This window comes from Calypte anna, chromosome 23, assembly GCF_003957555.1.
Source record: "Calypte anna isolate BGI_N300 chromosome 23, bCalAnn1_v1.p, whole genome shotgun sequence".
Taxonomy (NCBI): Eukaryota; Metazoa; Chordata; class Aves; order Apodiformes; family Trochilidae; genus Calypte; species Calypte anna.
The window spans coordinates 2,384,885-2,400,002 of NC_044268.1; the positions used below are offsets into that span (position 1 = coordinate 2,384,885).

At 54.0% G+C, this 15,118-nt stretch overlaps 1 protein-coding gene across 1 annotated transcript; it reads right to left on the minus strand.

The window, feature by feature from the left end:
• Window positions 1-3,465: 3,465 nt before the first annotated feature.
• SF3A3 (splicing factor 3a subunit 3) lies at window positions 3,466-11,617 on the minus strand. The gene is made up of 17 exons (XM_030464351.1): window positions 11,363-11,617; window positions 11,215-11,262; window positions 10,984-11,036; window positions 10,499-10,604; window positions 10,052-10,124; window positions 8,654-8,745; window positions 8,289-8,371; window positions 7,792-7,930; window positions 7,436-7,504; window positions 7,036-7,103; window positions 6,598-6,705; window positions 6,222-6,291; window positions 5,432-5,596; window positions 5,221-5,331; window positions 4,752-4,842; window positions 4,162-4,217; window positions 3,466-3,786 (listed from the first exon to the last, which is right to left on the minus strand). The coding sequence occupies exons 1-17, from the start codon at window positions 11,456-11,458 to the stop codon at window positions 3,709-3,711; spliced, it is 1,506 nt and encodes a 501-aa protein (XP_030320211.1). The 5' UTR covers window positions 11,459-11,617; the 3' UTR covers window positions 3,466-3,708.
• Between the last annotated feature and the right edge of the window lie 3,501 nt (window positions 11,618-15,118).

The following is a 15,118-nucleotide window of genomic DNA, read 5'->3' on the forward strand; positions in this document are numbered from 1 at the left end:
CGGTGTTGTTCCCACCACAGCCTGGGGTGCAGAGTGCCTGTCCCTGCACACCCACTCCCTGTACCCAAGGGACTCCCCGCTCTCCCCCCACCCCTGGAGATGCTCTCATGGCACTCCAGGCTCCCACGAGGGACCAGTTGGGCTACAACAGCCCAGGCAACAGCCCTCTTTCCCTTTCCTTTCCCTTCCTGTTTCCCTTTCCCCTTCCCTTTTTCTTTCCCTTTCCCCTTCCCTTACCCGTGTCTCCTCTTCACTTTTCCCAGAGCTGTTGGTGGCAACCACCAAGCTGGTGCTGGCAGTCACTGAGGCAGGGTTGGTGGCCACTGAGGTGGTGTTGGTGGCCACTGAGGTGCTGCTGGTCGCCTGTGAGGTGATGGGGGTGGCCACTGAGGGAGTCTTGGTGGCAACAACTGAAACGGTGCTGGCGGTCACCGAGGCAGGGTTGGTGGCCACTGGGGTGGTTCTGGTGACCAGTTTGGTGGTGTGGGTGGGTGCTGAGGAGGTTTTAGTGGCAACACCTGAGATGGTGCTGGCAGTCACCGAGGCTGGGTTGGTGGCCACTGGGGTGGTTCTGGTGGCCAGTGAGGTGGTGCGAGTGGCCACCAAGGAGTTACTGGTGGCCACGTTGCCCTCTGGAAGACACAAAATTCCTCAGTGGTGAAAGAAACACCAAACCTCCCCCAGCAAGACCTGCATCCCCTCTCCAACCTCTGCACAACCCCCAGGCATCCCAGGAAGCATCAGGGAATCCCAGGGAATGGCAGGGAGAGCCAGGACAGCCCAGCCCGGGGCTGTTGGCAGCCAGGAGCTGGGCAGGGGGTGAGCAGGGCAGGGAGTGGTGCAGCAGCACCAGGGGCAGAAGTCACAACAGCCCCTCCCTGCCTGGGAAGAACAGGCTGTGCTGGGGTCAAACCCTTTGGAAAATGGCTCTGTCCCCTCTGGGCTGTGTTCTCCAGGATTGAGGAACCTCAGTCCCTGTTGCCCCACGCTGCCTTTACCCCACTCCCAGAGGTTTCCCATGGGGTGCAGATCTCACCTGCTGTGGCCCCAGGGTGCTGGATGCAGAGGAGCAGAGCCAAGGTGCAGAGCAGCAGCAGTCCTGGAATGGAGGGGGACACCTAAGACCATCACATCTGTCCCCTGCTTCACCCACAGCAACAGCTCATCCCCAAAACCCCACATCCAGCCCCTCCTGGAGCAGGGTAGGGGGGCTGGTACCCAACAGGGGGGTCATGGGGAGCCCCACAAACACACCAGGGGCTGTTTGGGACAGCCCAAACCTGGCCAGAACCCTGGGGGGCAGTGGTCACCCCTGTCCCAGGGAGCCTCCAGCAGAGTTTCTGATCCCTGGGGCAGGGACCCCAGTGCAGCAGAACCCCAGTACCTTGAAGAGAGGGAAGGAGCCATCCCTGAGCTGGAGCTGCCATCTTCATCCCCCAGCACCTTCACCCAGGACCTGGTCAGAGCTGGGCAGCAGCAGGGGACAGTCCAGAGGTCACAGCAGCAAATGCTCCCTGGGTCTGCCCAGCACACGGCTTGGGAGGAGGTGGCAGAAAGAAGACCAGAAGAAGTTACCTAAAACAGACTTTTCCAGCTAAGTTGGTTTGTTTTTTTTCTTAAGGGAACCTTTCTCCTAGGAAATTCTGCTGCCTTTATTCTGGACACCAGAGGATCCAGGTTGTTCAGCACTCCAGTTTTGGTCCCTGCAGTAGCAGGATCTGCTTTTTCAGGCAGGAATAAATAATCAATGGCTGCCAGGAACAACATCCACCCAGAGCACCTCTGGAAACTGCTGCCCAGGTTGCCTCAGCAGCTTCTCAACCCAGAAATCATTTAAGACAGAAAAGAACCAAAGGATTCAGCACCAGTCAGAGGGTGCCATGAGCAGCCCCCCCCTGCAGGGTGGCACCAGGAGCCCGGGGACACCTCCTGGTGCTGAGCAGGAGCCAGGATCCCTCCCCAGGGCATCCCCACAACCACCCAGGGGACCCAGGGCCCAGCCTGGAGCTGGCAAGGAGCCCCCCGGGAGCCACGAGTGCTCTTGGTGGAGAAAACACCCATGGGCAGCAGCAAGGAGCAGGCTGGGTGCCCACGGGTGACAGCTGGGACCATGCAGCAGCTCTGGTGCTGCTGCAATTAAAGATGTGTCCCAGCAGCTCCCACCCCAGAAGGACCAAACCCACCAGAGCTCAGAGCTCAACACGGGACCCTCAGAGGAGTCCCCAGAGCTGGGGTTTGCCAACAGAGGCTCCGTGACAGAGATGGTTCACTGGAAAGGGATTTTTTTCCTGGTTCCATCCCCACAGCTCCCTCCACACTGCTCTCAAGGCCTGAGCACAGCAGTATCTGGAGATGCTCACAGCCAAACCCCTGCCCTGCTGCTCCCTCCATGGTCTGGGGAAATCTCCTGCTCCACAGGACCCACAGCTCCCATCCTGGAACCTCCCTGCTTTCATTCCAGAGCTCCACACTGGAGCCATGAGGCAAAAGAGGCTCCATGGCCAAGTCCTCCAAGGAGAACTCTACCATTCCCCTCCTGTTTTATCATTTTTGGCTCACTTTGCATTCCCCAAGGACCTGGAAGAGCTGAGCTTTGCACAGACACCACTGGGGCTGGAAGGGATGAACCAGGCTGCTGCTCTCACAGCTCCCAGGCAGCCACCGACCCAGCCCAGGCTTGGCTCAACCTTCCTGAGCCCAGCAGCTCCAGGGCAGGTGAGGAACAACCCCCCCCAAAGCCTCATCACAAGAAATTTCCCCCTGAGCAGCCCCAGAGCACAACTCACCCCGTCCTGTCTGCTCCAGAGCCCCTGTGACAGCTGTGACAGCCACTGCTGCTGGTGACAGCCTTGTCACAGCCCCTGCTCCAACCTCACAGCCTCACACCCAGGTGCCAGCAACCAGCCCCAGCCCTGCCAACCAAACAGCACCCAGGGGAAGCATTTCTCACCTGCTGCTCCGTGGCATCTGCAGAGCCACAACAGAGAAAGGGTTTATTGAGGCTCCAGGTGTCACACAAGCCAAGCCCAGACCCAAATGAAACCCCAGAGAGGGGACAGAGGGGTAAGGATTCCAACCTGACTGCAGAGATTGCCCCAAACTGCCCCAAGCAGCACAACCTAAATCAAGTTCCAGTATTAATGCCCTGGAAAAAAAAATAATAATCCCAGCAGCAAAGCTCCATGGGGAGACAGACCCAAGGTGAAAGCAGCAATGAGACAAATACATTTGTTTTGTAAAGAGCCCCAGAAAGCCCACAGCAAGATGCAGTATTGGGCCATTGCTTCTTGTCAGCATGCAATGTTCATGTCTGCTTTACAGAAAGCCAGTCCTCATCACCAGAATTTCCATCAGAACTGAAATGGGAGAAGCAATTGTTTCTGACCCCTCAAACTGTGTAAAAAGCATTTTAAAAATACCATAATCTGATATTTTCCTTCCAGAATATGAAAGGAGACACTTTTCTCAGCACTTCCTAAATTAAAGACAGTTTATTTTTCAAGGGTTTTTCTTTTACTTTTTTTTTTTAATATAAAATAATGTCACAAGCCTGCTTTTCACAAGGGGCTTACTAGAAAGGGATTCTAAAAAGTGTAATTGAAATCTATATTCATGCACATAGAAAATCCAGAAACTGAAGGAAGTGTTGGAGCTGGTGACACATGTCCACTTGGCTTTTCTGACATGAAATCCTTCACCTGGGAAAAGCTACAGCAGCCCCTGACGTTTCAGATCTTCATAGGTCTTTTTATTCACCACATTCCCACTGGAATCCTCATATTCCTCCTAGAAGGGAAACAACAGTTGAGATACCTGGGTACAGCCTGACTTGGCTTGTCCTACAGCATCTGAATTTTAGTTTGAGACAGACGTGGAAGAAAAGGCACTGGTGTAAGTGAGCACGCTATTCACAACAGCTCCTTTTTTTCCTCATAAAACAAGGGTCAGGTTGATATTCCCAACAGTATTCAGAATTCCAGAACTGCTTTCCAGTAAGACACAAGAATGATGTTCACACATCCCTGCAGCACAAGTTCTTGCTCATCTCTGCCTGAAAGGGACTCTCAGGAATTAAGAAAGGGACAGACAGCTCATGGCAGGTACAGGAGGGGTTCCTGTGCACACAGGACGAGACATCCCAATGCCTCTGTCACCTCTCACCTCTGTGTCAGGCTGCCATCTCTCTGAAGCCTTTTGCTGTTTCAGCTTTGCCCACACTGTAAATACAAGGTAAATAATACAAGGTCATAAGGGGTCTGACACCATTTCTCTTGAGATGCTGTTTTTTAATCCAATAAAATATACATGAGATTTTTTTTCCTTTCTTCTAGAACACTGTCACTTCAGCAGCCCAGGACTGTCTCTGGTATCCACAGTTTACTGAGGGCACAAACTGAACAAGGCTTTAAAGTGATCACTCAGGATGAGACAAAGCTCCAGAACCACCACTTCAGAGACAGAGCTCCAAAGGTAGGAGAGCAGCTTGTTTGGGAAACCAAGGCTTTGCCTGTTTGATTTCTCCAAGGCAAGAATCACTTTACCTCCAGGAACCACAACCTCTTATCTGCTGCCCTGATGGAACATCCTGCTTCTCAGAGCAGGGAGGGACAGCCCAGGGCAGGATTGTCCCACATGCACCACGTTTCTTACCCTCTTCTCCAAAACCACCCTCTAGTCACAGGGTGAGACGTTTCTGGCAAGCACTGAGTGCTCTTACACCACACACTCCCTGTTCTGCCACCTCTACTTACATGAGACTGCATCCTCAATCTGTGTGACATTGGCAAAATGAGCTGTGTTGGGAATGCCAAGGCACCTCATCCCGTGGGCATGGCGCCACTCCTGGGGAGCAGAGGCAGGAGGTCAGGAAATGAGAGGAAACACAACTTCACCTGCAGTGCCAAAGGCTACAACAACAGCTAGGGCAGGGTGAAACTGAAATACCAATCTACCAATCCTAAAATCTTCTAACAAAACATCCTTGCTGGATTTTAGACAGCACCAACCAACCTGACCTGATCAAACAAGAAGTCTACAGGAGAGACCTGGCTGTGCCCAACATGATTTGCAGTTCCAGTTGCAGGGAACCAGCACCAGCCCAGCCCCAAGGTTTGGAGGGGGAAGCAGTGCCACCCAGGCACTTCAGGGATTTACCAGGTGTTTGTTACAGGGAATTATCTGAGCAGGGAACTGATGGGTGGGCAGCACGAGGTCACCTACCGCAAAGTGCCGCTGGAAGGCCTTGGGCCCACGGTAGGTGTAGTTCCCACAAATCTCACAGTTGTAGTTGATGTTCAGACCATGTAATTTATACAACCAGTATGGGATGGGCTGGCAAGAGGAGAGAAACAACCATCAGGCCAACTGGTGAGGCAGATTCAAAGAGAAGAGCAGCGTGGAGGCAGTGACACCTCTCACTCCCAGCCCTTACCTTGCCATCCCAACCCAGGGGCAGATTTTTAGGATTATAAATTATTTCATTCTCTTCATCTTCACTCTCACTCTCACTGATCTGCTCTTCCTCCTCCTCCTCCCTCTCTTCCCCTGTCCGTGCCTGCTTACGCTGCACGTTCTCGTGGGTGAGGTGTCTCTGTTCCTAGAGCATGAGGAAAAGAAGGGATTGTTCAGACAACATCCCAGCAACACAATCAGGGCAAGCTCTTGCAGTGTGAAACATTTCCTCAATATACAGAGGAAGCAGATGGAAGAAGGAACAAAGAACTCTCATTTTATTTAGTCCTACAGCTTCAGTTTTTAGTACATTTCCTACTTCCAAAGAGTGAAACATTTGTGCTGCTGTGGGCACTTCCAAGCTGACAAGCAACTGCCCCAAACTGAAGCAAGGAGTTAAGGGGAGCACTGAGACAGAGAAAGGTTTGTAACAGTCTGACTCGGGCATAAAACAGAAATTATCCACATGGGTGTGGAGAGGAGAAAGGAAAAAGAAAAAAAAAGACCCTCTAGGCTTCCCCAGGGGAACACACAGCCTCTGGGTCTGGGCCTGTTGACAAAAACCTCCCAAACAATTAGCTAATGGAAACAGAAAAGTTACCTATCATATTCTGCTTACTGACAGAACAAGCTGCCTGCTAACATGCACTTTAAAACATGACAATTCTGGACATGAAAATAACTTTTCTGGGGAAAGATGTGGATGACCTTCCTGTCACTACTTAGCAGCTCTGAAATAAAAAGCTTGTAGCACAAAATAAAATCCTTACCCCAAGAACCTCCACATACTCATAAATCTGAGCTTCCAGGAATGCAAGATCTTTATTTCTTTCAGTGTCTCTGGAAATAGATATAGAAACTTTATGAAGTCTGTTCCAGAACTGCAAACATCATCTGGACATTTGACTTGTGTCCAGCAAGAGAACAGAAACAAGCACAAAACAGCAAAACAGCCCCTGAGCACTGAACTGCACTCAGACCACTCAGCTCCAGCATCTTCTCTCCGGGTCAGGATTATTTGCTCCATCACTACAAGCACTTCTGATGCTCCCAGAATATTTCTGTTGTGACTACACAAGAGTGATGTCCACAGAATGCTTCTCACCCACGTGAGCAGCAGCATGAGAGTGACCTTTGGGAACTCACCTTTTGCTTCCTTTTGTCTTTGGGTTCTTAGCAAACAGGGAAGGATCAAGAGCTTCCAGGGATTTGCCTTTAGTGCTGAAAAGTCTCTGAGCACGCTCCTCCAGAGTCCTAGCAGGGAGGAGACAAATCCAAAGCAGTTTGAGATTTCCTGAGAACCACCTGAATTCATGCAACAAAATTCTAAACTCAGCTTTTAAGAGGTCAACATTTTCTGTTATCTTTGCCTTCATGCCTTAAACCAAACTCTTTCATTTACAAGGACACTTTTCAATCCAGCAGATCACAGCTTCCCTTGGTTGCTTCTCAATGTTTTGGTTTTTAAACATCATAAAACTAATTCTTGTACAACAGTGATGACAGAACAGGTGTCCCACAAAGGAATTCAGGAGAGGAAAACTTCAAAAACTGCACAGGTACTAAAAGAAAATTGCACCTTACCCTCCACATTTCAACCCCAGGGCCAGTAAAGCCGATTTTAATCTGTCCAGACCCAGGGAGGCCAATTCCTGTTCAATTAAAGCAGGAGATAATAAGAGAAAAGCTATTAAACCAATACAGGATGGATGTGTGTTCATTTTAGCTTATTAAAAAAAAGAAACCCAAACCACAAAACAACATCCAACAGCATGCAAGAAAGAAGGTGGCACCACTCCTCACTGCAAAATGAGGAATGTGGCAAATTAATCAGATCTTCCCAGTTACCAGGATCTTATGGGAAGAAAACCAAAGTTTATTCAGAGAGCACAGAGCCAGAGGCAAAAGAGCAGCAAGAGAAATGATGAAACCAAACAAGGTGAGTAAGCTGCCACCTGCTCCAAACTGAGCACTGAAAACTTACCTCCCAGGAGGAAAAGGCAGAGAGGTCCAAATGGGCTCCAGCATGAGTGAGTGCACTGCTGGTCTCTTTCTGCCAAGAAAAAACACACACAAAATCTCTGGGACACCCTCCAACACCTCATGCAGGGAAACATCCTAACCTGGAGCAAAGCAGTTCATCTCACAGAGAAAAACTCAGCAAAAGAAACAACTGAAAAGATACTAAATGAAAGCAAGTGCCAGAAAGGTTCATTTCAGAGCAGGTTGTGATGGTTTCAGATTCAAGTCAGTGTTAAGTTCCATCTCTGGGATACAGAAATGGTTCCCAGAAAGCTCCTGACAAGCAGAGGATCATTCCCACAGCCAAGAGGTGCTCACCGGCCAGCCTGGGAATGTTCCATTCTCCCATTTCTTCTCAAATTCTGTCTGAATTTTCCCAAAAAGCTCATTCTGGTCCAGTAATGGCTTCACTCGGTCTGTGTACTCCTGCAGGTACTCCAGAAGCATTTCAAGGTACCTGGCAGAGCAATCATGAGGTAATTAACCCCTAATGCATTTTCTACCCACATCCTTGGAGTGGAAAGACCCCCTGGCACTCCCAAGGGAGGCCACCAGGGTTATGACAGATTCCTACAAATTCCAGACACAGAGGGGAAGAGAAAAGGGAAAGGCCAAAGTGAGATGCTTCCACAGGGCAGAACATGGCTCCCAACAGTCCCCCAGGGCTCAGACACACATCTGAATTACAACAGCTCAGCCACCCAATTAATGTGAGTTACAGCAGACTGCTAATTATATCCTGAGGAGCCGGACACTTAATTAGCAAATTCCTTCTCACCAGCTGTCAGTGAAGAAGTGGGAAGGCAGAGGCTCACCTCTTGTACTCAGCATTTTTCCTCTCCTTGGGAATATCGAAGAGTTGGTCAAATGTGGATAAGTAAGTGATATAATCCAGTTTCTGAGAAAACAAAAAGGTTTCAGTCAGACTTTACACACTCAGCTGAATCCACATCCAGCTTCCAGCCCAGAAGAAAAGCACCAGCAGAGGCCCCAGGCTCTCAGGGGAAAGCCAGAGGCAGAATTCAGGAGCTGCCAAACTGTGTGTGCAAGAAAGTGACTTTGAGGCAGCTGTTTGGAAACCCAGGTCAGGAAAACACCAACCCAACAAATAACCATGAACCAAAAGAAAAGAAAAACCCAAACCCTGAAGCACTGACACTGCCCAGAGCTGTTCATTCACCTCTGAGGACTTGAGGTTGATGTACTTGAGGTAACAGTCATGAAGATCCAGGTACCTCCCATACCCTTCCTCATCTGTGAATTCCACCAGGTCTGGGGGAAAGATCACAAGGAGATTTTTGGTGAATTTTCTCTTCTTTATCTTCCCCACTTCCTACATCTACACCTGAGCACTGGAGAGGACAGAGTGGGCTGATTGGTGCTGTGGCAGGGTGGTGTTCACTGGCAGGGTGGTGTTCACTGACAGCTCTGCCAGCAGGTGAGGAGATCCCTCCAGAGGAGCAGCTCAGAGAATTCAGGTGACACAAGAACAATTTTTCAGAAAAGTTTTAGCCAAAGGGAAGTGGGAGCCTCAAATATGCAAAGCAGGTTCAGCAGCTCACTGAATAACACTTCTCACAGAATCCTAGAATTGGCTGGGTTGGAAGGGACCTCAGAGATCATCAAGTCCAACCCTTGATCCACTCCCCCCGTGGTTCCCAGCCCATGGCACTCAGTGTCACATCCAGGCTCTTTGGAAAGATCTCCAGACACGGAGAATCCACTACTTCCCTGGGCAGCCCATTCCAATGCCTGATCACCCTCTCCAGAAAGAAATTCTTTCTCATCTCCAACCTAAACCTCCCCTGGCACAACTTGAGACCCTGCCCTCTTGTCTTGCTGAGAGTTGCCTGGGAAAAGAGCCCAACCCCCCCCCTGGCTCCAACCTCCTTTCAGGGAGTTGGAGAGAGTGATGAGGTCTCCCCTGAGCCTCCTCTTCTCCAGCCTCAACACCCCCAGCTCCCTCAGCCTCTCCTCACAGGATCTCTGCTGGATCCCTTCACAGCCTCCTTGCTCTTCTCTGGACCTGCTCCAGCACCTCAATCTCCTTCCTGAGCTGAGGGGCCCAGAACTGGACACAGGACTCAAGCTGTGGCCTCCCCAGAGCTGAGCACAGGGGCAGAATCCCTTCCCTGGACCTGCTGGCCACGCTGTTCCTGAGCCAGCCCAGGATGCCATTGGCCTTCTTGGCCACCTGGGCACACTGCTGGCTCCTCTTCAGCTTCCTGGCAATCCAGACTCCCAGGTCCCTTTCTGCCACTCTGTGCCCAGCCTGGAGCTCCCCATGGGGTTGTTGTGGCCAAAGTGCAGGACCCGGCACTTGGAATGTTGAACCTCATCCCGTTGGGATCATCCCAACTCTCCAGTCTGTCCAGGTCCCTCTGCAGAGCCCTCCTGCCTTCCAGCTGATCCACACACCCCCCCAGCTTAGTGTCATCTGTGAATTTGCTGATGATGGACTCAATCCCCTCATCTAAATCATCAATGAAGATATTGAACAGAACTGGGCCCAACACCTCTCACTCTGGGTTTTCACTTAAAATGGCCCAAGAGAAAAAAAAACACAACACAAACTTACTTTGAGCTTCTTCACTGGGGTTGTCTCTGGCCTTCAGCAGCTCCTCAAACTCCACAGACATGGGGACACAGATCTTCAAGGACACACAGAAGTTACAGAAAACCTGATTACTTCACCCAACATCCCAGAATAACAACCATAAAACTACACTTGGCTGCAAACAACAGGAGCACTAAGAGGGAATCCAGAGCTTCACTTCATCCCCGTTCCTGCACAAACAAAACCACTCTGACTTCAGCTGGCACCAGGAGCCCAGCAGCAGAATGTTCCAGAACAAGCTGAGAGCTTGGTTCCAGCTCAGGTCTCTGCTCTCATCTCTGCCCTGAACCACCACCTGACCCCAAACAGCTGCTTTTCTCACATTAAATATTTCATATTAAGGCAACTGGAGTAGAAAGAAAAGAAGCCCCCGAAGCCCCTGTCCCTGGGAAGGAGAGAACCCCTCACCTCATTTGGGTGCTTCCTGTGAAACTCCTTGATCTGTTTCAGTCTGTTGTAGAACTCTGCAAACTCGTTGGGCCCTGAAATGGCACTGAGCTCTTCCTTCCTTAGGCTGGGAGCAGGGAAACAGAGAGGTCATGGGTGGAGAGGGGAGAAGAGAAGAAGAAAGGGAAGGGAAAAGGGGAGAACAGGGGGAAGGGGGAAAGGGAAGGGGGAAAGGGAAGGGGGAAAGGGAAGGGGGAAAGGGAAGGGGGAAAGGGAAGGGGGAAAGGGAAGGGGGAAAGGGAAGGGGGAAAGGGAAGGGGGAAAGGGAAGGGGGAAAGGGAAGGGGGAAAGGGAAGGGGGAAAGGGAAGGGGGAAAGGGAAGGGGGAAAGGACCCCCGGTGCCAGTCCAGCTCTCAGGTACCCGCACTCCCCCAGCTCTCCCCCTGCAGCTCGCAGCCTCTCAGCTCCACACCCCTCCCGGTGCCTGCCCGGGCACTCACACTCACCCGTCCTTGTCGTCATACAGGTCCCTCAGGTTGCCGCTCACTTCCATGTACCTCTGAAACACAGAGCACAGCCCCGAATGCCGCAGGGGCCGTTCCCGGGGGACTCGTCCCGCCCGTTCCCGGGGAAGGAACCGGAGAAGAGGCCCGGCCGGCCCCGCGCTGCTTCGGACCCTCCGCGGAGCCCTCCCCAGCCCACCGCTCGCCCTCCCCCCGCGGTACCGATCCACTCACGTCCTGCATGGCCCGAGTCCGGTGGTCTGAGTTGATCTGGTCACGGAGCTGCGGGGAGAGCAGCGGAGTTAACGCGGGGTTAGCGCAGGCCGCAGCCTCCCTTCCCCCTTTCCCTTCCCTTCCCTCCCCGCCGCCGCCCCAGACGCACCGTGGACTTTTTGGTGAGCATCTCCTTCACCATCACGTCCATCAGCCGCTCCCGCTCCTCATGGTACCGCCGCTGCTGCTCCAGGATCGTCTCCATCCCTCAGCCCCACGCCGGAAGCCGCGAGTCTCCTTTTCCGGTCCTGCCGGCGCTCCCGTCAGGAAGGTTCCGGCCCGGACTCTGTGTCCGCGGGAAACCTCCGGAGGTTCCGACCCGACGGCGACGGGACCGGACAGGACGGGACCGAACGGGGGCAACCCGGGGTTGGGGCAGCACAGGATCGGTGCCCGCTGCCGGGGACGGGCGGGGGGGTCCCGCGGTGCCGCCGGCACATCCCGGGGCAGAGCCGCAGGGAGCGGGCGTTTGGTGGCCCTGATGTCCCCGTTTGGTGGCCCCGATGTCCCCGTTTGGTGACCCTGATGTCCCCGTTTGGTGGCCCTGATGTCCCCGCTTGGTGGCCCCGATGTCCTCGGTGGCCCTGATATCCCCGTTAGGTGGCCCCAATGTCCCCGCTTGGTGGCCCTGATGTCCCTGGTTGGTGGCGCTGATATCCCTGTTACATGGCCCTGATATCCCCGTTTGGTGGCCATGATGTCCGCGTTTGGTGGCCATGATATCCCCGCTTGGTGACCCTTATTTCCCCGTTTGGTGGCCATGATATCCCCGTTTGGTGGCCCCGATGTCCCCGTTTGGTGGCCCTGATGTCCCCCCCATGTGCCACCCCCGCAGAGTCACCCCGGTATTCCCGTGGCCTCGAGTCCCCCGCGCCTCGGATGCCGGTGGCTTCATTCCCCGTTGCCAAGGTCAGACGGGTCCTTGCGCCATGTGCCAAAAAGCAGCAACAAACCCGAAGGTGCCGACAGCCTGACCTGGACAGAATCTGGGCACTGGAGCCCACAGAGGGGGCTGCAAAGCTCCCGGCCCCCCTCGTTCCACCCTTTGCACCGGTGCTGTCATTAACAGACCCGAGGTCCTGCCCCGGTTCACCTCGGGTCCCCCCCCCCGAGCTCCTGGGTGAACGGGATCCAAACCGGGACGGTGACCCCCGGGGCAGCGCTGTCGCCTCTCCCGCAGCTCCGTCCCGCAGCCACACGCTGCCCCGGCTGCAGGACGAACAGAGCGAGGGGGACAGAGAGAACAGGGAGGGGTGCTTAGAAAATGTCACGGCTTTAATTATCAAAATTACGGAGGGACACACTCGTGCCGTACGTCCCCTCGGGGAGCAGGAGGCATCCTGCCCGCACCAGATTGTGCTTTTCACCCTGAGCTGCTCCCCGGGGCTCTCCCGGGGCCGGGGCGGGTGACAGTCCCCTCACCACCGGGCTGGTGACACCTCCGCAGTGGGGCGGGGGTCAGGGAAGCCCCCGATTCCCCCGCTGCTCCTTTGCGGAGCTCCCGTCCCACGGCCGCATCCCGAACCTCCGGCCGGGGCTGGGGACCATCCCGAGCCCTCGGGGCGATGCCAGCGGCGGGCAGAGCCTCCTGAATCAGAGCCCTGGGACAGAGCTGAAGGAAAGAAACGTGTCGGATCGGGTCAGCCAGAGCTGTTTGCCCGTGGGAGCTGGGAATCGCAGGGGTTGTTGTCTGAGCACCGACATGAGTGCTCTGGAGTGACAGCATCCCGCTGGAAGTCCTCCCACAGGAGCCGTGGTGCAACCTCCCACTTTCCCTTGGATTTTAATTGCCAGCTTCAGACCCACCCTGACCGCCAAGAGATGGTGCAAGTGCTTTGCCCACACTTACAGAGCTGTAATTAAATTTTAACTCAGAAATATATTAATTGTCTTTTTCAACCATGTGGGATAAATGACTTTAAGCCAAATGCAGCAATAAAAAAGATGGGTTCGTTGTGGCAGATAAACATGATACTGCTCTGGGAACAGCCAATTCACTGAGCAATAATGAAGGTAAGAATATTGTCTTTAATTATTCTCTTGCATTACAGGCAGCCCCAAAGTATGTCATTTCTTCCTCAGGAATGCCTGTCTAAAAATAAAAAACAGAGATAAGATTCTGAACTTCACATTCTTCCATTTCCCTTTGCATGAAACTTCATCCCTGGAAAGAAAAGGGTTTGAAATCCAGTCCTGTCCCATCCAGCACACATGGCCTCTTTATTTTTGGCTTCTGGCATTAGGAGGATTGAGGTGGGACAAGCCCATCCCCTGCATCACCTCCCTCGAGGTGAAGAGGAGGGAGAAGGAGAAGATGTGGGAGTCGATAGCTTTTTGGTGCTGTCTGGTCCAAGGCCCCTGTGCAGCAGGGACAGCCCTGGGCCCAGGACATGGCACGGGGGTGAGGGGAGCAAACTGAGCTACCTCTCCTTCCCCACCTCCTCACCGCCTTCCCTGGGCACTGCCCTGGCAGGGTGGGGACAAAGGGACAAGAAGAAAGATTTAGGAAAGTGTTCAGGGGATTCCTGCAGGGTTCAGCCTGCCTATAACCACATCCCTCCCCCTAATACAGGGACAAAGCAGAGCTACTCCCCCTCCCCGACACCATCTCTCCCCCTAGCCCGGCTCAGCCCGTCTTCCTCCCCAGCCCCGCAGCTCCCGCCGGTACCGGGCACGGTTGCTGCGGTTCTACCGAGGCTCCGGTACCGCCCTGGGCTCCCAGGAGTTTCCCGGCTCCCACCTGGAAGCAGCCCCGGCCCTGCTCGCCTGTACTTAACACTATTTTCCTGACTGTTTCAGAGCTCCGGGAGTCCCGGGGATGTTTGTGCATGACATCAGCCTCCCGTAAATCAGGCGCTGGGCCCTGCACAGCCGTGACCCATTCATGACAGGGATAAAATCCAGATGTTCAGCACTACGTGCAGCTGGGTCATTTCCTTTTTTGGCTAAAAACGTGAGGCTCTTGAGGCCGACTGAAAGAGGAGCCCGGGGGCCCTTTTGTACAGAAACCTTTTGTGGTTAATCCCTGGCGCTGCAGAAAGAAAGGGGGTGCGGGGCTGGGGAACGGGCTCAGCTGGGACCTTCCGGACTTCGAGCCGCTCCTCACCCTTTGAGGCCGAGCAGCAGCAAATCCTGAGCCTTGTGCGAGGTCACAGGGCAGCGAAGATTTGATTTTTCAGAACCCCGAGAGCTGCCAGAACCTCCGAGCAGTGTCAGAGGGTGATGGTGCGGGCAGTGCCAGGGGGGCTGTGCCCCTCCTGCCCGAACCACCCCCGGGCAGGGGGCAGGGGAGCCCACAGGAAGCCGTGGCAGCTGTTAGCAAACCTAAAGGAATCTGTGGAAAATAAATATATGTGGGGAATAAAGGGCTCCCGGGCTGATAAAAAGTGAGCAACGAGTGTGCACCGCTCCGGGAAAGCCGCCAGAGGAGACCCCCCCGACCCCGGGGAGCCCGTACCAGGAGGGGAGAGGAGTGTTTGCAGAACGGGACAGGGTTCGGTACCGCCGCCATCCAGCACCGGTTCCGCAGCAACCCATCTGCGGTGGATCCGGAGCATCGCGCCCTGAGGCACTGTCCGGGTCCTGCTGGGGCCCGTCCCGTGGAACAGCCTGTCCGGACAGACAGACAGACAGACAGACAGCAGGCAGGGACCGACGGGCAGCCCAGGCACCAGGAAACTCCATCATGGGAGCAGGGAATTGCTCTGCCTCTGCCCAGCCCCACCGGGGGGACACGGCCCACGCGGGGGTGGGGAGGCAGGACCTGTCCCCAGGATGGGGTAAGGGGGACAGGGCTGAGCAGGGAGCCCAACACCAGCTCAGACAGTGCCCTGTGCCTGTTGTTCCAGAAAAAGATGAGAGCAAG

Coding starts and splice junctions, on each gene's coding strand:
- SF3A3 (XM_030464351.1), bottom strand. CDS start 11,458: ATGGAGACGATCCTGGAGCAGCAGCGGCGGTACCATGAGGAGCGGGAG. Junction 7,104..7,435: donor CTGCCTTTTCCTCCTGGGAG/GTAAGTTTTCAG, acceptor TTAATTGAACAG/GAATTGGCCTCCCTGGGTCT. Junction 3,787..4,161: donor GATGGCAGCCTGACACAGAG/GTGAGAGGTGAC, acceptor TTTCCCTTCTAG/GAGGAATATGAGGATTCCAG.